Source organism: Lytechinus variegatus, chromosome 3 (assembly GCF_018143015.1).
Source record: "Lytechinus variegatus isolate NC3 chromosome 3, Lvar_3.0, whole genome shotgun sequence".
Lineage (NCBI taxonomy): Eukaryota > Metazoa > Echinodermata > Echinoidea > Temnopleuroida > Toxopneustidae > Lytechinus > Lytechinus variegatus.
The window spans coordinates 65,701,677-65,726,098 of NC_054742.1; the positions used below are offsets into that span (position 1 = coordinate 65,701,677).

The 24,422-nt window shown below is 41.8% G+C and overlaps 1 protein-coding gene across 1 annotated transcript; it reads right to left on the minus strand.

Moving 5' to 3' along the window:
- Window positions 1-24,422, minus strand: LOC121411699. The gene is made up of 8 exons (XM_041604528.1): window positions 23,958-24,422; window positions 13,790-13,965; window positions 4,643-4,792; window positions 3,163-3,496; window positions 2,265-2,535; window positions 1,821-1,878; window positions 1,157-1,204; window positions 1-821 (listed from the first exon to the last, which is right to left on the minus strand). Exons 1-8 carry the CDS (start codon window positions 24,295-24,297, stop codon window positions 18-20), a joined length of 2,181 nt encoding a protein of 726 aa, XP_041460462.1. The 5' UTR covers window positions 24,298-24,422; the 3' UTR covers window positions 1-17.

Sequence of the window (24,422 nt, forward strand, 5' to 3'; positions counted from 1 at the left end):
TATATTTCATTGCAGGTTTAACTTTCTAAGAAAACTGAATCAGAACCCTTATGCTTCTTCAACACGAGGCTGAGTTTGCGAGCATCGAGTTTCGTCAGACCTAACTCATCGATCATTATCTCTTCATCTAATGCCATAAGAAGCTCTCCATCGATGTCATTTTGAAGGAAGGATTCGGAATACTTTCCAAGTTTACGCGCTTCCAAGAAGGACACTACTTCTTCTTTCGTGAGACCACTGTGGACAGCGAAAGGCAACCCCATCGGCGGTAAATGGCCCACATCTAGGTTTGGTTTGGCAGCTAGTGTTGGAGAGATGGGGTCCGACGGCGGTTGCGATGGTAATTTCGACACACGAGCTGGCGGTTTCGGGGTTGTTGTTGTTTTTGGTGCGGCCTTCTCATCTTCGCTACCTTGAGAATCGGACATGATGATGCCGCTGTCGACACGAGCAGGTTTGCCCGCGTCGTCCAGTGAAACTCTGGGCGAAGGCACAGGAAGGTTGGCTGATTGGATGTAATTACGCGAATCTGTACGAATTGGCACAGGGGGCTTCTTTTCTTTAACAGGCTGTGGAGAGGAGTTGGATTTAGCGTGAGGGACAGGGACTACCTCCTTCTCTTGGTTGGACACTTCGAGTTCGGTCTGAACTTGTTTTGTTGCCTTAATTTTGGCGTAACTATCGGGTTTTGCTGGGATTTCCGACCGATTGACGATCATGGAATATTCTTCGCCTTCGTCAACAATTTCTTCGAGGCACTGGACTCTTTCATGCAGTCTTTTCTTCTCATTTTTCAATTTTAGGTTTTCCTCTTTGATGTCCTGAACATTAAAAAAAAGTGTTTGTTATTAAGGCATTGGCAAAGTGAATAAAAAACGTTGTATATTTTGATACAAATTATAGATCATTAGTACTTGAAGAAAAAATGAGCATGATTCGTAATGACAGAATAATTAAGGTTCAATCAGAAATACCGGCGCCATTTAACTCATCTCATTCAAATTAATCAATTCCTGACGAAAGAAAATAGGAGAATTAGAGGAAGGCACTATTTTGACAAGAACATATAATTTCCACATATATGTTCAACTTTTAAAGATTATACCCACCCGATGGATAAAAAGAATACATTGCAGATACAATGTAACATACTTACATTGTATTTTTTTAAGAGCTCGCCATACTTAGTTTTCTTTTCATCCGTCTGTTATGAGAGAAAGAGGGAGATGGGGTTGAAAGGGGGTAATCAGACCTTTAAAAAAGGCAACAACAAAAAATCCTACAGGAAATTGAAGTTGCATATTTCTTTTTCCCCTCTTTTTTTAAGGTAATGTGTTCTTGTACTTTAAAAAATCTCCAATTGTTTTTATCTGTCTTTGTCATTTTGTCAAATGACCATAAAGATAGGCCCCGGTTCCCTTTATGGTAACTTCGCCGTCCAATGGTATTGAGAACAGTACTCAACGTCCATTCAGAATCAAGAATTCCATGGAAGTTACCATTGCATGGCAAATGGCCCTGTAGGTATATCTCGAATAATTGATATATAATGCAGAGGGCACAAGGATTCGATTAAAAAACAGAAACTGACATTTGGTCAATATAATTCTTAAATCCTGACGTACTTCAAAAAGAGATATTAGAATTAAAAAAAAGTAAAGTAAATTATACAGGACTATTAAAAAGGCGTATTTAAATCAGAAAATCATAGGACGGTCATAAAGTGCAAGTAAAGGTATGTGTATTTGTCATTTTCAAATAAAGATGAACAATAAGTAGCTTTTAATATTATATTAATGATATTCAATTTCAATACATACCCAGCTGTTTAAAGCTTTGTCCTCTGAGATGACTTCGCTGTATATCTCGTCACTAGAACTAGAGGAAGTGAGCGAAAGAAGATAGTTGGGGAAAAAAGCCCAGGGTGCAAATATATTCTTTAGTCATTTGAACAATTTTGTTCTCGGATTTTGACGAGAATTTACATACATCAATGACTAAAATATAGTCTGACTAATGATTAAACATATCATTTGCAACTGACTGAGCCTCCATCTAATTATTTTGAATGCATGAGAGTGTAGATTTTATTGTGCACAAAAGTCCTAAAATTTTGTTTTCTAGTATGGATAGTTCGCACACTCCTGACGGATCAAGGTTGATAAAAATTGCTCTTATCAAAAGGTGAAAACTATATAATTTCGACCATAAGTTATTGAATCGTTCATAATCGTTCATATCTGGACATTCTGCATGAAACTTACCTATTGCCGTTGTCATCAGCATATTGGTTAGTTTGCTGATCAAATGTCGGCTCGGACAGTCGTTTCCGGACGTCGATTGACTTTGGCGGCCTGTCTGGAATACTTGGTGTCAATGTCTCGCTACTTCGTCGAGCTGGTCGAGGCGGTCGAGATGGAGGAGTTTCCATTGAGCCCTTTTGGCACACTTGTCGTTTGTAGGACTCAACTGCCGACTCCAGTCGCTTGATCTCTTTATCCTTTTTTCGATCTAAAAATTTAATCCTGTGTTTCCCTGTTTGTGCGTATAACGATTAAAAACAGAGTCGTTTTATATTTTTCCGAACAAACAGTTACGAAATTGTTATAATTATTTTGAAATTGAAATATGTGACAGATTTTCTGGACCAAGTTTTGACTTCACATCTTAATCATTTCTATGCGAGGCTGAACAAATTTTAGTCCCCCTCGTAGCATAGTTAATCCAAATACCTTAGCGCACACCTGGAGGTACGGTCTCAAGCATATTTTTTCTTTGGTAATATTCATGGTTTATTCAAACTTAGTAGCCAAATTACTCATAAAATGTAACTACGTTTAATCCTTTACAAATACAATTTCAAATTTCAGGCGTTTTGGGTACATAAAGCATTGTCTTGTTTTGTTTTTAGCTTTTCATGTGTAATCCTAGTTTGCTGCTTTGCGGCCTTCCACACACACATGGACACACACATAGATGTGTCTGTAAAGAAAAGAGTGTTGGATAATTATGTCTTCCAAGTGTTGGCATGATTTATGAGCCTATAGTTAAACAGATATCATTAATGTTGCATGTGGACCCCTATTTTTGGTTTCCGAACCATGGAAGCGTAATATTTTTCAAGAAAACTCCTTGAAACTTTAATACATTCACGCATCATACCTTCCCAACTTGCAAGCCAGTGTTCCAGCACTTCTTCTATAGGTTGGGGTATTTCTTCCAGAAGATAAGACATCCCTGCTTGGAGTGGGTCGACTACATTCCATGTCCTGTTAATGTTGGCGTATAGAGGCGATACGAAAGCTGGTATCTGCTCTTCGACGGGCAAAGGTGCTCTCTCTAGGGAGAAGGGTGCGGACAGGGGTAAGCAGTAGATAAGGCTGTCCCCGCTCCTTGTTGCTAGGACACATTCCTCGTCGGAGGAATCGAGAAGTCGCAGGACTTGTTCGACCTTCCTGTTTCTCTGTCCAAGACTCGTGTCTGGAATCCGGACACGCTATATATTTCAAATAAAAAACATATTCATAATAAAAATGTGTGCAGAATGCATTTTAACCCTTATTAAACTGGGGGTGTCACTACGCCGTCGCGCAAAGTTTTCTGATCGCGTCGCTCACCGACTTTTTTACTTTCAAGTCTTGCGCATCTTTTGAGACCAAAATTGCGACGCCCGGGGACGCGGTTCTGAAATTACGCAACATTGTGTAAGTGCATGTCAGACCCGAAATTGCTCAAGAAGTGATTCCGTGTACAAAGTCAATGCAAATTGTGTTTTTCAACCAAAATCATAGATGTTTGATTATTATTTTACTTCTGTTGGTTTAAATGGATTTATTTTATGCTATTTATGATCTCAGAAGGGTCCCCGACAAAGTTCATTGGAAAAAACAATAAAAAACAAAGGTTTGAAAAAACAAAGAAATACATAAGAAAAAAAATGTAGATATTTGTTAGAAATTAAATAGTTGATACTCCAACCAAAAATTAGCATCTACTAGCTATATAAATTGAGTTAAAGGCAAAAACATACACAAAAACAAAAGTTAGGGCAAATTTCATACGCTTATTTGCATAATTAATTATAAATATAAAGAACTTTTTTACCATACAGTCTTGTAGTTTACCTCCGGCTCTACGCGCATGCAAATTTTCGCGGCGATCGCGCGATCAGCGGCCGAGATCTGAGGGGGGTCAAATTGACCCACCCCCCCCCCCCACTAAATACTGGTCTGAAATATCCCACTAAATGTCGAGGTGAACGATGGAAAACTTCAAGCAAGTTGTGGGGATACATGATCAAATTAGTCGTGTTTCTTACTTCGTATTCAAAATAGAGGATATTTCTGTAATCTGTATATCCATTATCTTTTCTTTAACTAAAAGAATTTGTTTCCATATTCTATCCATAACCATTAATTATTTATAAAATCATACGTTTCCTATTCATTTCCTTTAACGGTTGCATTTCATGTTTTAGGTTACTTTTACATTCGCTAATAGTGTCAATTGATTGATCCACGTAAATGTAAAAATATATTTGTACCTATTCCAACTATCTAACACGCTGACTACTTCATTCTAGAATTCCCAAGCCATCTGTACATGGACCACCCACTTAGAGCCAGAAGTGGAGGGTACTTACCAGAGGAAACCTGCGAGTTTTCAGTTGTGTTAGCCGTTGAAATTCTGATTCGACCATAGTAGTATATGACGAAAATGTCATTTCTTGTGAAAATCGACAGGGACCGATGACATGCTCTGATACCGGGTCCAACAGCTTTCCAACAAGAACCTGTTTTTTGTAATAATTTGTTCAATCATACGTAGGTATATTATACACACATTGGGTATCTTGTCTTGTGATCATACGATGTGCATATCAAATTATTAGACTAACAAATGTTAAAGTCTCTGGTAACACTTGTGCTGTTGCTGTCTTTTGTGCTTTCTTAATGGGAATGGTCACTTTGTTGTTCTGGTATATTTTATGATGACATCGAAATATAAACATAAATTGTAGTTGTTGGTGTACTATTGTTAGTGTCTAGGAGGGAGCAGAGAGCATTTTCCTTAAAGGTGGTGTCACACCTTGGCGTTTTAGACAGCGTATGCCCGACGTATCAAAATTTCTCTAAAACCTCGGCATACGCTGAACTTTGATTTTTTTCAACTCTGGGCGTATACTTAGCGTATTCATAACGAGTTGGACGTATACATAACGTATTAGTAACTTATATCGAACGCTTCGTTAACTTATAAGTAACGTATTCCAACGAATGCTTAGCGTATTGCTGGCGTACACAACTTATGCCCTACGATAGCCTAACTTACGCATAGCGCGCGGCAGCGTATTGCTGACGAACACGTGTCGTAGCCTATAAAAAGGCTGCCGCTCGACTATTAAAATCATAACTGCACGATACATCACCGTATCAACACCACCGCCATGCCGAAGAAAACTCCTGTGAACCCCACCTTTATACACCAATTCCTATAAACATGATAAACGTTGTCAATACGCCATTATACGGTAGCTGTAAGTTATAAACACGTTCTGTAAGTTTTGTGGTCGTCCGGAGCACGTCTTCATACGTCAATATACGTTGGAGTTAAGTTACACATACGTTCAAAGCACGTTACTCATAGGTTAGAAGTAAGTTTTAGGGTACGCTGGACATTATCTCGACGTACATCGACTTATGAGTAACTTACGAGTAACGTGTGTCAACGTGTATCAACGATCGCGTAACTTGCCTACAACTTATGGCCCGCGTATGCGGGACGTATGAGCCATACGCTGCCATACGTCGAAAAATTTTGTGCTTGCACAAAATTTTTCGACGGCCTCGCCGTATGACGACGTATACCAGCGTGTTTTAGCGTACTCTTAACGTATGCAAAACTTACCCGTAACGTATTCGACGTACGCCAGCGTATTCGCCAAATTCCTCATACGTCGGGCATACGCTGTCTATAACGTCAAGGTGTGACAGCGCCTTAACGCTCTAAAAAGCATGGGGCAGTGTGACGCAGAAACCAGTGCTGTTGGTATCAGTGCAAAACCAAAGTGATAATTCTTACCGTTTCTGTGTTATGTCGGACCTTATTCATTAAAAACCTCCATGACACTGCAGAATTTTCTTTTATTTCAAGAAGAAATATGTTATGACCGGTTCCATGTCATTTCTCCGATAAAAAAAAATCTGCACGCCAGTTAAGTCAAACATAAAACCTATCCCGAGTTCAAAACTAATCCTAAATCCTTATCTTTATGAACCAAAAGACAGGAGCAAATATCGTGTCACCTTTATAACAACCTACTAAATATTCTTTTTTTTATTCCTGCCCTGGTGGGGAGGGGGCACTTTTAGAATAAAACAATAACAAGTGGAATGCCTCTGGCCGTCTCACCTGCATCACGCGATTCAACATAGCAGCAGTGCTGACTTTGAAAACTACTATAACTTGCACAAGATGTTCAGTGATACTTGACTACTCTTATTTCCACGTTTTATGAACTAGACCAATAAACTTTACAGAGATAGGATGGTAATTCAACAAATACCCCCAATGTGGCCAAAGTTCACTGACCTTTGACCTTGGTCATGTGACCTAAAATGCGCACAGGATGTTCAGTGATACTTGATTACTCTTATGTCCAAGTTTTATGAAGTAGACCAACATACTTTTAAAGTTATGATGGTAATTCAACAAATGCCCCCAATTTGGCCAAAGTTCATTGACCCTAAATGACCTTTGACCTTGATCATGTGACCTGAAACTGGCACAGGATGTTCAGTGATACTTGATTACTATTGTGTCCAAGTTTCATGAATCAGATCCAAAAACTTTTAAAGTTCTGATTGTAATTCAACAGATACCCCCAAATCGGCCAAAGTTCATTGACCCTAAATGACCGTTGACCTTAGTCATGTGACGTGAAACTCATGCAGAATGTTTGGCGATACTTGATTAATCTTATGTCCAAGTTTAATGAACTAGGTCCATATATTTTCTAAGTTATGATGAAATTTCAAAAACTTAACCTCAGGTTAAGATTTTGATGTTGATTCCCCAACATGGTCTAAGTTCATTGACTCTAAATGACCTTTGACCTTGGTCATGTGACATGAAACTCTGATAGGATGTTCAGTAATAGTTGATTAACCTTATGGCCAAGTTTCATGAACTAGGTCCATATTCTTTCTAAGTTATGATGTCATTTCAAAAACTTAACCTTAGGTTAAGATTTGATGATGACGCCGCCGCCGCCGTCGGAAAAGCGGCGCCTATAGTCTCACTCTGCAATGCAGATGAGACAAAAAGGGTAAATTTGAAAGTTTTCTCTTCCAGTATTTCATCAATCATTCAAAGTTTTTATTTTTTTGTCAAACAGATTATGAAAATACTTACCTGATTTTCTTATTTACGAGATAACTCATACATCTACTTGATTTGCTAGTTCAGCCCTCTGGACTGCCATACCCGAAAAGAACTCCCAAGAATTTAAAAAGCGCGAGCGCGCCCTCTCCCGTTCAGGCTTACTACCCATGATCACCGCGCAATTAGCGTCCATCTTCCTCAACTTTTGCAAGCCCATACGTTGAAACATGTTGCTACGCAAGGCGGAGGGTCGGTGGGAGGGTATCAAGTAGATGTATGAGTTATCTCGTAAATAAGAAAATCAGGTATTTTCATAATTTACTTCAATAACTCCATACATCTACTTGATTTGCTAGACCAACACGGACTCAAACCGTAGGGAGGCATGTTTTCAATTGTAAGCCTAAGAAAATTTAAAAAACAAAAACAACGAAAATTAGGGAGAGGGGGAAAAAGCCGCAGCTGCTTTAAGCGCCGAAGCAGCAAATCTCGCCTCGCTGGACGGAATGTCCTTCAAGTAGAATGAAGTGAAGGAGTTAGCTGAGCGCCAAAAGGCGGCCCTCAAAAAGTCCTCGAGAGGAATGCCCTGAAAAAGGGCCCATGACGAACTAATACCCCTAGTATCATGGGCCTTAGGTCTGGTTGTATCAGACAATAACGCACCAGCGCCCGCTGATTTGATGGCCTCAACAATCCATCTCGAGATGGTGTCGCGGGATGCTGCTGAAAAGGGTTCACCTGAAATTACAAATAATTGATCTGAACTCCTAGACGATTTAGTGCGATCCAAATACCACTTTAACGCCCTCACGGGGCACCGCAATCTATCATCTGAAATAGACGAAAAACTAGACAGAGGGGCCAGAAAGACTTCAACTGAACCAGAGGACATGGTTTGATTCTTTGCGATGAACGAGGGGGTCGGAATTAACCTAACACCCCGTCTCTCCCAGCGAATGTGTCCCGGCGAAACACACAGGGCATGGAGAGAACTTCGCCTTTGGTCCGAAGCGATAGCCATTAAAAACGCTGTTTTGATAGCTAAGTTATGGAGAGAAGCCTCCGCTAGGGGCTCAAAGGGCGGTTTGCAAGGGCCCTAAGAACTGCAGACAAACTCCACGACGGGGCTAGGGATTTGACTGGTGGACGCTTCAAGAAAAAGATTTTAATAACTCCGTAATGACTGACGAGTTAGATACTGAAGAGCCGTCCGTGAAACCGCGGTGCGTCGCTGTAATCGCGGACCGATAGCCCCTGATAGTTGCGATCGCTTTGCCTTTATCAAAAAGGCCAACCAGAAAATCTGCAATCGATGCAATCGAAGCAGAACGAGGATCGAGTGAGCGTTGACTGCACCACTCCGAAAAAAAATGCCAAGTCTGGAGTTGTATAAGTCCAACGTGGAAGCAGGCCTGCTTTCCGAAACAAACTTGGCTGCCCGATCCGACAGACCTAGGGCCCGGGCATCCTCCCCGAGAGCGGCCACGCAGTCAAGTGTAGTGACTCCGGCCGCGGATGCCTGATTCCCGAGAGGGGCTGAGAAACTAACTGACTTGTCGGAGGTAGAGTGAAAGGATCCCCCACTAATAATTCCAGTAGTTGAGGGAACCACGCCCTTCCCGGCCAGTTGGGTGCTATGAGAAGTACCCACGCCCTGTCCGCCTCCACCTTCCGGAGGACTTGCGGGATCCGAGAGAAAGGCGGGAAGGCATAGCACCTCTGATGTCCCCAGTTCATTGAGAAAGCATCGAGATGTGACGCTTCCGTCTCGTTTACTCGAGAGCAGAAGACTGGGAGCTTCCGGTTCAGCGCTGTTGCGAATAGGTCGATGTCCAGTGGCGGAGAATCAACCTGAAGATTTCTGGATTTAGTGCCCCCCTCGGAGGGGAGGCAACGCCCCCGAGAGAGGAAGTCGGCTATGAGGTTGTCCCTGCACGGTATGTACGAGGCAATCGGGACAATCTCTGCTGCACGCCACCACTTCCAGAGATCCGCAGCCAACGCGTCGAGAGAATCCGACCGCGTGCCCCCTTGCTTGTTTATGTATGCTGCCACAGACCTGTTGTCCGTACGGACCAGCACTGTCCGCCCGGTCAGCTAGTGCTGAAAGTGGCGGAGTGCGTTGGACGTCGCTTGCATCTCCAACACATTGATGTGAGGGAGAGCGCCTGGATAAGCCCAAGCTCCGGACACCATCTCCCCTTCGCAGTGGCCACCCCAACCGGAGAGCGAGGCGTCGGTGGTCACTGAGGCTGACGGGAGGGGAGTCTGTAGTGGCTTGCCCTGAGCCACGAATGCTGGGCGAGTCCAGGGCGCTAAACTGCGACTGATAGACAGTGGCAGAGGAATCCGAGACTGCAGTGAGTCTACCCCGGGGCTGCAGTAGCGGAGATGTCTTTGGAAGGGCCTCATGTAGAGACGACAATCTTGTATTATGTCTACTAGACTGGCCATATAACCTAGCAACTGAAGCCAGACGCGGGCTTTCACGTGACTGCGCCCCCTTACGGAGTGGGCGAGAGACGTGATCGACCGCACCCTGTCTGGGCTGGGCCGCGCGAGTTGGTTCGGTATATCTATCCTCGCGCCCAAATACATGGGAACGCGGGAGGGAGTGAGCTCCGATTTCTCCCAGTTGATCATGAACCCGAGGCTCTGAGTCACCCGTAGTAGCAAGGAGAGGTGAGCTTGCAACTTTGCCTCCGAGTCTGCGACAATAAGCCAGTCGTCTAGATAGACGAAGAGTCGCAGGCCTTGGTTTCTCAAATAGGCTGCCACAGTGGTGATTATGCGAGTAAACACTCGGGGCGCCGGTCGCAGCCCGAACGGGAGGGCCCGGCGCGAAGCTGGATGGTTGGGAATGTGGAAGTACGCGTCGCGTAAATCCAGAGACACGGCCAGGTCCGACGCCTCCAGTGAGGGGAGGATCGTGGCTAACGTTTCCATCCGGAAGTGTTCGGCCGGAATGAACGTATTGATTCTCTTCATGTTGAGAATCATTCTCAATTTGCCCGAGCGCTTGGGAATGACGAAAATCGCGGATAGACAAAGATTGGGGTTGTCTGTCGCCCTCTCTATCGCGTCCTTCTCCACCAGTGCGGCGATTTCGGCCGCGATGTACTGATGGTGGAGGGTGGAGGAAGGCGGTGAGGCGATGCGAATCGCACCGTGCGGGAAGGCTTCTATTTCTATAGAGAAGCCGTCTCGCACGACGGATAAGATGTATGCGTCTTCCGTGATTTCCTCCCAAGCCGGGAGAAAATGACGGAGACGCCCGCCTACCTTGCCTAGCGCTCGGGACAGCATGTCAAACCGACTGCTTCGGTTTGGGCGGCGCCCTCGAAGCGGGTCGCCCCCCTCTTCCCCTGCCTCTGCCTTCTCGCTGGCCTCGAGAGACTTGAAAGTTTCGAGACGGCGGTGCCGGAGCCCGGCGCTTCCGGGCAGCAGCAGAGCGGGGGTGGGTTTGCACCCTCGGAGCTGGAGGCTTCCTCGTCGTAGGAGCCGCCGGGCGCTTGGGTCTGAGCTCCTTGATAAGTTCTGACGCCTGCTTGCGACCGTCGACCTCCTTGAGGAGGGAGGCCGCTACACCCCCGAAAAGGAACTTGCTGCCTTGGGGAATGCCCGGGAGGAAGTTAGCGATCTCCTTGGGCGGGATGCCGAGTTTGCCAAGCACCCTCTCCCGCCGGGCATTGGTTACGAGGGACGCAGAAAAGGATAACTGCATCCATAAGTCACCAATCAGAGAAAGCAATGCCTCGTCTAGGGCGACCCCGTCACTCTCCGAGACCCCCAATTCGGCCGATTGAGCTCGGAGCGCCTGAAGAGGCGGGGCGAAAAATAAGGACTCCCCTGCTTCATCAATACCCCCGCTCGGAGGGTAGATGTGAGGTAGATACTTGTCAAGCAGCGCCTGAGCGCTTACTGAAGAGTCGACCGCGGGATAGGGGTTATCCTCGCACTGGTCGCCTTCGAGAGACTCCTCGTAAAGGGAGTCTCGCTCCATGGACTGAACCGGGAGGTTGTCCCCATGACAAGTTTCCTCCCTGGAGGAGCTCCGAGAGCCGCGGGAGCCGTACGGCCTCTCGGCCGGCTCTCATGAAGGCAAGGGAGTCCAGTAAGCGCCGGGGTGGCCACGCGTGTCGGCTGGGACACGTGCTCTGAGATCGACGAAAATGCTGGAAAGCACACGCGATCTTGAGGTGCCTGGTTAGCCGGTGCACTGGCTGGCGATTCAACAGAATCGCTCGAGGATTTCCCGGGTGTCTGGTGGTTATTGCCCACTTGTCTCGCTTGATGCTCGGGGGCATCAGCGGGGTGAGTAGACGTCGAGGGTGGGGTGAACCCGCACTGCTCGAAAGCAGAATGTAGCAGCATGAATAGCTGTGACATCTGACCACCGACACAAGGGTCTGAAGGAGGAACGCCCATGGCAACAGGGCTGGCCGACCTCTCCTTCGACCTCTTCTTCTTCTTCTTTTTTTGCGGGCTCCGCCGGCGTGGCCGGAGCAGAAGAAGGCACAAGAGGCACGGGTGATCTCTTACGATTTGCCGCCCCTGGCAGGGCGGCCGCCAACAACGAAACTTCACCCGAATCTGACGGGGTCAGATTGTGGTCACAGTCTGATGTGTGACGCCTCTCGCGGTAGCAGAATGTAGCAGCATGAATAGCTGTGACATCTGACCACCGACACAAGGGTCTGAAGGAGGAACGCCCATGGCAGCAGGGCTGGCCGACCTCTCCTTCGACCTCTTCTTCTTCTTCTTATTTTGCGGGCTCCGCCGGCGTGGCCGGAGCAGAAGAAGGCACAAGAGGCACGGGTGATCTCTTACGATTTGCCGCCCCTGGCAGGGCGGCCGCCAACAACGAAACTTCACCCGAATCTGACGGGGTCAGATTGTGGTCACAGTCTGATGTGTGACGCCTCTCGCGGTCAGGGGCTGGGCGATCTCTGCCGATGCTATCACGGAGGACGACTTAGACGACAGAGAGCCTGACCTGTGCCGGGGGGAGAGAACCGCACTCTCTCCCGGACTTCCGGTGACCCGGTAGCCGGTGGGTCGCATAGCCCTTTGGGTGCTGCGGCGGCAGAACCTGGTTTAGGCTTGGAAGCCTTGGCTACCACTTTTTTCTTTGTCCGAGACCGTGGCACCACAGTCTCGGCCTTCCTACTCTTAGCATCCGACCGCAAATTCGGAATGCTGATTGACGCAACCTCATACTCACCGCCGCCGGTCAAAAAAAAAAAAATCGTAGAGCCCGCCTGTCGAAGTAAAAAATATAAGACTAGGAGGGGAGAGGGAATTGAACGAAGAAAACAATTCCGGGAAAGGTCAAAAAATTCCTAACAGGAAGAAGACCCCACCTGTAAAAAAAATTTTTTTTTTTTTTTGGGGGGGGGGATTGAATAACCAATCAATCAAGTTATAATTGCGTAAGTCGAATTAAACAATCCCAGAAGAGAAAAAGGGCTTTAAGTTCCGTCTGTGAATAAAATATTAATCAAGAATTTTATTCAGAACAGAAAGGAAAAGGAATTGAGCTTTAAGATCCGCCTGTGAATAAAATATCAATCAAGAAATTTATTCAGAACAGAAGGAAAAAGGAATTGAGCTTTAAGATCCGCCTGTGAATAAAATATCAATCAAGAAATTTATTCAGAACAGAAAGGAAAAAGAATTGAAGAATTAATCAATCAATAATCAATCGAAAATCTTAATAAATCAATTCCGGAAAGCAAGGAAGGAACAGAGTTGAAGATCCCAACCTGCAAAAAGAAATAACAATAACACCCTCGACAACAAAGTGTAAAGGCTGTCTAGAATTTAATTAAAAAACGGCACCAAAAACCACCACACTTTGAACGTGAAGAACAATAACCGTGGCAGGAGGTGAAGGCTTGCTGCCACGTAGGCAGACCAAACCCGGTGCCTCGCGAACGCGCTAGCGATGCGGCGCGACGAGAACCCAAACGTTAGGAAAACAATTTAAGTGTCACCAAAAACACGCTAAAAAGTCGCGCCGGGTGTAAATTCTGAACACAATCTTACACACAAACGGAAAGATTGAATTTAAAAGGGAGAATGCACAACTGATAAGCAAAAAGAATATACCAAAGCTCAAAAAAGATTTGAGCTTTAGGAGACTTATCTGAGCACGTCTTGACAGATGGCTTGCCGAAAGCAAAAGAGGAAGATGGACGCTAATTGCGCGGTGATCATGGGTAGTAAGCCTGAACGGGAGAGGGCGCGCTCGCGCTTTTTAAATTCTTGGGAGTTCTTTTCGGGTATGGCAGTCCAGAGGGCTGAACTAGCAAATCAAGTAGATGTATGGAGTTATTGAAGTAAATATCGTTATCAAGGTTACTTGATTCCCCTCTTCAAAGCAGACATGTGACCTAGGACTTACCTTGCCAAATCTTTTGTCGACTTCGATTTTTTCGATCTGGACGACGTCATCACTGCACTGCTGTTCTTCCAGGTGTGTTGAACAATGAGCGTCGACAACACGCACTCTGTCGGGCAAGGGTTTGGCGTTAATGAGGGCTGCTGTACCATCATATACCTTGTCGTCCAATAAAGGATCTAAAGAAGATATGAAGACAATATATATATATATATATATATATATATATATATATATATATATATATATATATATATATATATATAATGTGTAAGTGACGAATAAATTGATAGACTGAAACTGATCCACCATGAAATTGATCCACAATGTGTTACACTCAACCCAGGTTTAGGTAAATGGGTACCGGTAGGAAGCAATTCCTCAAGAAACTGTGTGCGCTGTGAACGCCTAGCTTAGCCGGGTAATATAGGAGCGCCATGAGCACCTAAAAGGGTGGATATGTGCGCAATATAAATACCATATATTATTTTTATTACTGTTAGAATAATTTATGTATCATATCTTTTCTATTCGATTAAATTATTGTAAGTAATGTGATATTTCATCATGTCATGATAATTCTGTCATTTCTCTCTAAATTTGGTAAATGAAACAACAGCGCTTTGAAATAATGGCGAAAACGATATGTACATATAAATATTGTTATTTTACTGTACTGTGGATTGCTATGGGAAGACAGATCATTGTATTGATATTTTTTTAATGAATGAAATATTCAGAGCATAGGATTGATTAATCTAAGAGGTAATAATAGATTATAAAGACAATCGCAAGTGTATTGCAACCTTACAAACATCAGAATCAATTTTGGTAATGGTAAACGATGGGATGTGAATTTCATTGCTCTTATTGCGAAGAAAACATTTTCTTGTTAATTGGGTCTACCGTTAACACTGAGTGTACTGAGAAATGAAAATGGTGTTGGAAGGTGTTTATTCAGGGTGTTTTCTTTAATACTATTTTAATATCTTTGATAATGTACTCGTTTCGCCTGATGTTATGGCTGTGCCTGTTTGATCTTATATTTTCCTTTAGTTCAAGTCAAGATAGAATATCCTGATTTGTTTCTATTGAAGATCATTTTGAAGGAAATAACGTTTTCATAATATTTGCTGGCTTATAGAGGTATAGATTTAATAAGGTTTGAGTAAGGGTAGTAATATTCTAAGCATATATCTGTAAAACTGACATAAAGGTTTCAATGTACATCGTGTGCATCTGTCCTTAGAAGGGTAACCCAGATAGCAAAGTATCTGGGGCCCATATGGGAATCATGTGGGCCTACTAGGGCCCATGTGTACCATGTAAAACCCATATGTGGCCCATATGGTTTGTCCCACCTAGAACCCAGATAATAAAAACCATATGGGCCCCATGTGGTATCTATATGGGCGATGTGGTCTTATTTCAGGGTCGACCGAGCCCAGATAGAAACATATAAAACCCATATGGGGCCCATATGGGTTTTCCCACCTAGAACCCACATAATAAAACCATATGGGCCCCATGTGGTATCTATATGGGCGAAGTGGCATAATTATGGATCGACTGAGCCCAGATAGAAACATATAAAACCCATATGGGGCCCATATGGGTTTTCCCACCTAGAACCCAGATAATAAAACCATATGGGCCCCATGTGGTATCTATATGGGCGAACTGGCATAATTATGGATCGACTGAGCCCAGATAGAAACATATAAAACCCCTATGGGTCCAATGTGGGTTATCTGGGACCTATATGGCCATATGGAAACCATATGGGCTAGAAGTGGGTAGGTCCACATGGGGCCCATATATATGGGGCCCATCTGGGTTATATCTGGGCCCATATGTACCAGATGAATATCATCTGGGCTGGAGATGGGCATTTTCAAGTGGGACCCAGATGGGCCAACATATATGGGACCCATCTGGGATGTATTTGGGCCCATATGTACCAGATAAATATCATCTGGGCTAGAGATGGGCGTTTCCAAGTGGGACCCAGATGGGCTAAAATATGTGGGACCCATCTGGGTTAAATCTGGGCCCATATGTACCAGATGAATATCATCTGGGCTGGAGATGGGCATTTCCAAGTGGGACCCAGATGGGCTAAAATATGTGGGACCCATCTGGGATATATCTGGGCCCATATGTGCCAGATGAATATCATCTTGGCTGGAGATGTGCATTTTCAAGTGGGATCCAGATGGGCAAACATATATGGGACCTATCTGGGATGTATCTGGGCCCATATTGTTATGTGATGATAAGACATATCTCACATATTAAATATTATATCAAGTATGATCGATACTTAATCGATGCTTCTACATGAAGTATACCAGCTCCAACTTTCATTAGAAAGTATTACTCATTCTTCTTCCAGCTAAACTTCTGACGCACACACATTTTATGGGTTTCTTATTCACTACATTTCATGTTCTCCCTAAAAGGTCAACTCCCCCAATTCAGAGTAAAGTTATGACGTACAGATTGTTTTGGTCAAGCGTCCAAGGTTGACCAACACCTGTTTGGTTGTAAAGAGTCTAGACCAGACCAATATATAAGGGGTTCACTTCTGAACCCAAATCAGAGTAGAGATTGGTTATAGTTTATTACAGAATGCAGATTGGTTAGAGAATGCAGATTACTTTACAGATTGTTCCAGCATACAGATAGATTAGAGATTGGAGTTTAGAGAGTATAGTCACCATCAGACTTACTCATGTATTTGTATTTGTCATCATCAACTTAGTTATCATCTTCAATAAATGTAATAATAATAATAATAATAGAGGATACTTATTAAGCGCATAATAACTGGTCTAGATCTCTATGCGCTTTACAAATCATGAATAAACAGAACATATATATATATATATATATACAAGAATATGTAAATGATTCACATTTATTACAATACATGTATAAGCAGGAATATAACATGGGGTACATAACCAAGTCCAGATCTGGACGTATGTGAGTGCTTTCCTCTCTGCATCCATCTTTCAAAAACATGGGTGCAGAGATGAAACGATGACACACATCCAGCTCCAGACTAAAAACCATATTATTATTAAAGCCTTGAAAATAGATATGTTTTTACGGCTCTCCCGAAACTATCAGAACTTCCAATTCCTCTTAATTGGTCAGGAAGCTTATTCCATAAGACAGGTGCTGCTATTGAAAATGCACGTGTTTGGCTTGACGTGATTGGAACATTAAGGAGATTTTTGGTTGAAGAACGGAGATTTCTGATGGGTACATAGGAGCTAATAATATCAAACAGGTAAGTGGGAGATTTATGAGTGATGACTTTGTGACATAACATTAAAACCTTATAGATAATTCTCTCCTCTACCGGTAACCAATGAAGGCGTATCAAAATAGGTGTGAAAGAATCTCTGCCTCTTGCTCGTTCAACAAGTCTTGCAGCACTGTTTTGCACTATTTGTATTTTTTTTAGATCTTTCTCCGGTAAACCAAATAACAGTGCATTACAGCAATCAATCCTTGAGGAAACAAATGCATGAATCAATTTTTTACGTGGTTTTCTTGCCCAGGAAATTTCTTATTTTCCAAATTTTTCTAATTGCAGCCATTGCTGAACGGCATGTGATTCTGAGATGATCTTTAAGTTGCAAGTGGTGATCCATAAATACACCCAGGTTTCTTGTTGTTATGTATATTAGTCCAGGATAGAAGAGGCGTAACCTTGTTTTTTATATATACAATATTTTTTAATGGTTTCTTGTCAATTCGAGGGTGCTGATTACGAATCTGAATGATGCCACTCGTGTAACCTTGAGCATTTTCCGCAAATTGGCAAAATCCAATATGGCCGCCAAAATATGCAAATTACCATAAAAATCCTAAAATTGTCCGTACATTTGCTACGAAATGCATGAAATTGTGTGGCAGGAGTGAGATACTCTCTGAAAAATTAATTTTTGACAAAATATTTATCTTCCTCATATTCAAAATGGCCGCCAAAGTCCATTGTATACTCTATTATGTACAATATAAAGAGGGAAAACTAGATTTCGCAAAAGCGAGCACTAAACTGCAAAAAATCGCGATGTATGAACGAAGTGATATATGCAAATCATTATTACTAACGAGATATATCATTCATTATATCATAAATGGGAAGATTTCTGTATTTTGATATCTAAAATGGCCACCACTGGCCCAAACAGTGTTGCGTACAATGGCAATGGTGGCCCAAAAATTCACAAGAGTGATCACTAAAATGCATATTATTAAGATTACACGAGTGGAATACTGACTAAAAACATAACTGTTAACGAAATATATCATTAATATGCCATGTATGTGATGAATGTTGTATTTTGATTTTTCAAAATGGCTGCCAAAGGCCCTAAACATGCTAAAAGTAGTATGCACACAATGAGAAAGAGGGGCAAAGAAATCACAAGAGTGATCACTAAAATGCATATATATGTGATAAATTAATGGGATACTGTTTAGAAACATATTTTCTAACGAAATATATCATTCAGGTTTAAAGTTTGTGTTAAATACTGTAGTTTTACTTTCAAAATGGCCGCCATAGACATTAACAGTATTATGCACAATGCAAATTGGGAAACCAATATGAGCACCATAAATGCAAATATTAGTGATCTATGAGTAGAATATTGTCCGAAAGCATAATTTATATTAAGAGATATCATTTATTCTGCCAGTTAGGTGATGAATACTGTTATTGGAAAGTCAAAATGGCCGCTACAGGCCCTTATGATATTATGCACAATGTGAATGGGAACAAATTATTTCAACAGAACTTGGCTTTGCTTGGCCAAATGGTGATGTATGAGTGAAATATCGTCTGAAAACACGATTTATAACAAAATATATCATCTCTTATGTAATTTAGGTGATAAATACTGTAATTCAACATTCAAAATGGCTGCCATATGCCCTTTTTGTGAACATTATTTGTCTACACTCAAATTGTATATTATACGATAAGGGCCTATGGTGGCCATTTTCAATTTAAAAATGCAGTGTTTATCACCTTAAATACACGACATTATGATATATCTTGTTAGAAACCATGGTTTTAGACAACATTTCACCCTTACATCACAATTACATGTATATTCAATATTTAGAGTCAAGTAAAACCAAATTCTGTCAAAAATATATGTCCCATGTTACAATGTACACAATACTTTAAGGACCTACATGTATGGCAGCCATTTTGGATTTCAAAGTACAACATTTATTACCTCCACAACCAATATGTGATGTATTTAGTTAGAAATCATGTTTAACACAATATTTCTACTCGTATATCACAGTCATATGCATTTTATGATTCTCACTCTTGTGAAAATTAGTTTCTCCATTCGCATTGTACATAATAAATATAGGGATTATGGCGGCCATCTTGAATGTCAAAATACAGCATTTATCACATAAATGGCATATTAACAATGATGTTTTTAGTCAGTATTCCACTAGTTTATCTTAATGATATGCATTTTAGTGCTCACTCTTGTCACTTTTTTTGCCCCTGCCATTGCCCTTGTACATAATACTCTTTATGCCACTGGTCGCCATTTTGAATGTTGAAATACAGTATTTATCACCTAAATTACATAAGATATGATATATTTTGTTATAAATCATGTTTTCAGACGATATTTTACTCATACATCACCATCTGGCCGGCCGGCTCGGTGTTAAAATGGCAGAGGTAATAATGGCAGAGGTAAAAATGGCAGAGGTAATAATGGCAGAGGTAAAAATGGCAGAGGCAATAATGGCTGAGGTAAAAGTGGCAGAGGTAAAAATTGAACAGGTAATAATGGCAGAGGTAAAATGGCAGAGGTCATAATGGGAGAGGTAAAAATAACAGCTCTAGGTAAAATATGGCCAGCCTCAAACCCCGATGCAATGAATTGTCAAAAAGCCCCCGCATGTACATAGATTAAATTAGAAGTGCATGTCACGGTTAGGCATTTCATCATATCATTATGTCTTTATCGGCCTAACAATGCTATTTACGAATTCGTAGGAGGTGTACCGTGAAGGCTTTTTAAAAAGAAATCAAACGACAAATATTTTTTTCATTCAATTCATCAGGAGCAAAATAAAACTGCACTATTCTCATTCACCATTTTATAACATTAATTTTTGTCTAGCTGTTTTTTTTATATCTAAAGTTTTGCCAGGTTTACCGGTACAAAAAGGAGGAAGAGTAGACATAAAAGAGGTGGAGAGACAGAGAGGGTTAGGGGTGGAAAAAGAGCGTGAAAAGCTTAGACCTTGAAATTGTCACGAATGATTGTGGTTGAATATTATGTCCTTATTTGTAATGTCGTCTGTACTATTCTTTTTAAATATTTGAATGACAATAAGCATGCGTTCCCAGGCTTGGCACTGAATATGTAACTGATTATGAAAATCAATAATCTTGACTGGTAAACCAATTTGGGGTCGATCGAGGGGGACCGTCTGGTTCAGATTCTTTGCATTAAAGAAGACCCTGAACCTTCTTTACCATTGCATCCAATATGATATAGACGGCTTGATGTCATAACCCTTGGAAGCGGAAGTGCTGTTGGGTATTTTGTACACCATAAGCAGCACCCTCTTGGTAATTAGCTTGGTATGCTATAAAAAAAATGTTTATTATCTGATTGTTATTATTTTTGTTGTAATTCTTTTTCTGAGTCAAAAGAACTTCACTTAGTTGAAATAATTTTTAAGTCATTTTCCCCCTTAACCAAATCCCCTTTGATTTTAGAGTGAAAACTTTTTTTCTTCTCGGCTTTTTAACAAACCAGCACCCCATATCTCTTTCATTTTTGCTTATGCCATCTTTACCTTTGCCATTTTCAACTCCGCCATTTTTTACACTGTTAGAAAATTTATACTTTAAAATAAAAAAAAATCCTGCAACAGAGTCTGGAGAACACCTGTAATCTTACTGCACTGTGTAATCCTACATGCATGCATTTGTAAATAAACTTACAGAAAATTGGTATTTTGTGCATGTACCCTTATTTACCATTTTATTTCTCTTCTGTACCCTTATGTACCCTTTTTATTTTTCTTCTGTCGAATCTACTTTTTTTCTAATAGTGTACCTCGGCCACTTTTACCTCTGCTATTGTCACGTCTTCCATTTTTACCTCTTGTCATTTATGCCTCTGCTCTTTTTATATCTGCTGTTCTTACCTCTGCCATTTTTACCTCTGCCATTATTACCTCTGCCATTTTTACCTCTACCATTTTTACCTCTGCCATTTTTTACCTCTGCCATTATTACCTCTGCCATCATGACCTCTGCCATTTTTACCTGGCACCATCTGGCCAAGCAAAGCCAAATTCTGCTGAAATAATTTGTTCCCATTCACATTGTGCATAATATCGTAAGGGCCTGTAGCGGCCATTTTGACTCTCCAATAACAGTATTTATCACCTAACTGGCAGAATAAATGATATCTCTTAACTGCTTAATAGAAATTATGCTTTCAGACAATATTTTACTCATAGATCACTAATACCTGCATTTATGGTGCTCACTCCTGTGAATATTGGTTTCCCACTTTGCATTGTGCATAATACTGTTAATGTCTCTGGCGGCCATTTTGAAAGTAAAAATACAGTATTTAACACACACTTTAAACCTGAATGATATATTTCGTTAGAAAATATGTTTTTAAACAGTATCTCATTAATTTATCACATATATATGCATTTTAGTGATTACTCTTGTGATTTCTTTGCCCCACTTTCTCATTGTGGATAATACTTTTAGGGCCTTTGGCAGCCATTTTTAATATCAAAATACAACATTCATCACATACATGACATATTAATAATACATTTCGTTAACAATTATGTTTTTAGTCAATATTCCACTCGTTTAATCTTAATAATATGCATTTCTGTGAAAATTCACTCTTGTGAATTTTTTCGGCCCCCATTGCCATTGTACGCAATACTGTTTGGGCCAGTGGCTGCCATTTTAGATATCAAAATACAGAAATGTTCCCATTTATGACATAATGATATATCTCGTTAGTAATGATGATTTGCATATATTTATACTTCGTTCATACATAGTTTTTGCGGTTTAGTGCTCATTTTTGTGAAAATTGGTTTTCCCTATTTATATTGTACATAATAGAGTATACAATGGACTATGGAGACCATTTTGAATATGAGGAAAATAAATATTTTGTCAACAATTATTTTTTCAGAGTGTATTTTACTCCTGCCACACGCTTTCATGCATTCCATAGCCAATGTGCGGACAATTTTAGGATTTTCATGGGTAATTTGCATATTTTGGCGGCCATATTGGATTTTGCCAATTTGCGGAAAATGCTCAAGGTTACACGAGTGGCATCATCCAGATTCGTAATCCGCACCCTCGAATTGACAAGAAACCATCAAAAAATATTGTATATATAAAAATACAAGGTTTGGTCAAGTTTCTATGGGGCCTATCCTGGACTAATATATGAACTGTATAGGTTTTGCATTGCTTCGTCTCATTTAGTCTGGTTGAAAGCAAAAGTGCATAAGATCCAACCCCAACACAACAAGGCTAATGTCGAAAGGGTGGGTGCTGTCGCGTTAGGGTGCGTCAACGCGAACGCGAAGATTCGTCCAAAGCCCCCCCCCCCCCCCGGTTTGGCCGAAAGGGTGCGTTCCAGTGAACGCGACGCGACGTGGCGCTCCCAACGCACCCTTTCGGCCAAACCGGGTGGGGGGGGGGGCTTTTGACGAATCTTCGCGTTCGCGTTGACGCACCCTAACGCGACAGCACCCACCCTTTCGAAATAAGCCACACAACAATATGTACCAGATGAATATCATCTGGGCTGGAGATGGGCATTTCCAAGTGGGACCCAGATGGCTAAATTATGTGGGACCCATCTGGGATATATCTGGGCCCATATGTACCAGATGAAGATCAGCTGGGCTGGAGATGGGCATATCACTGGATCGATCGATCTAGACTGCAGTCATGAATATTCATTACAACAGTAAATGACCAAAATTTTATCTAAAACAGCTACAACAATTGAAATTTTTATGTTTATGCAAGAATTCCACCGTAAAAAGTTTCAGAAAAGTATGTAATTTATTACTATAAAATTAAAAATCGAAAAACTATATTCAGGACAAAATTTTCAAGGTTAAATATTGAAAATAGTTATTAACCATTGCCTGTCAAGTATAGCAAACTCGCTGTATATATATATATATAGAAGTCAATGACAAGATTCAGTGGTTAGGTGTAGGATATGATTAGGATAGGATTAGGATTTAGGGTTAGAATGTAGGATTATTGGATATGATTAGGATTAGAGTATTAATGTAATTTTTTTAATTGATTAAACACAGTATTGTTTTCATATGGGGCCCATATGGGAGCAATGTAGGCCTGCCCATATTCAACCCACACTAAACCCACTTGGCCCAAATGGGCCCCACATAGGGTGTACATATGGGTCCCAGATTGGCAAAGTGGGGCCCATATGGGCCCATACATAGCCCAAATGGGCCCTATATGGTTTACATGGGTACGATGTGGGCCTGCCCATATTTACCCCACACGAAACCCTGGCCCATATGGGCCCCAGACGGGGTGTACAGTGCAAAAAACACAAGGGGCCCAGATGGGCCCATACATAGCCCACATGGGCAACCCATATGGGTCCCAGATTGGCCAGGTGGGGCCCATATGGGCCCATACATAGCCCAAATGGGCCCCATATGGTTTACATGGGTACGGTGTGGGCCTGCCCATATTTACCCCATGCGAAACCCTGGCCCATATGGGCCCCAGACGGGGTGTACGGTGCAAAAAACACATGGGGCCCACATGGGCCCATACATAGTCCACATGGGCAACCCATATGGGGCCCACATTTTTAGCCCAGATAAGCCCACAAGAAACCCATATGGGCCCCATATATTTTGCTCACTGGGAACTATTTTACCAATTATTTCCAAGACTTACCTTACGATCATTGATCATTGAAAAGAATGTTTGTAATCATTAATCTTTAAGAGTTATTGAAAGGTAGTTGCGTTTTTAGCATTATCATGAAGACTTTCGGTAAGCTCGTATACATGCTTATGTTTAGTATATATTTACCATTACACTTACCCAAAGGTAGTATTTCGAATTCCTGCTTGTTGTGTAAAGGCAGTCGCAGAACTTTTCCTTTCTTGGAATCCGTTGCGTGTATCACCTGTTTTGTATACACAAAGTGAAGCATCAAAACATCCCCTTTCTTAAACCGGATATGGCTCCCTAAAACAAGAAAGTTTTTGGTAATACGAATGCATTGCGGGAGCTTTTCCTCACGTACCAGCTTCGCAAGAGGTGTGGTTTCCTGTGAGCCCTTTGCTGGGTCTGTCTTCGCCTTCGGTCTGCCGTCGTTCGGCACCGTGGAAACCGTTGGATCTGATGCATAGCGATTTTCTCCGGCATCTTGTTTAGACATAATGTAACAGTCTTATGCATGTAAAAATCACAAATTATTTATCTTTCCAGTTAATTTCCACGCGTAGAAAGAATCTGTATGAAATGTGAAAAACATTCAAGCGCCAAAGTTCAACCAGCTGCATA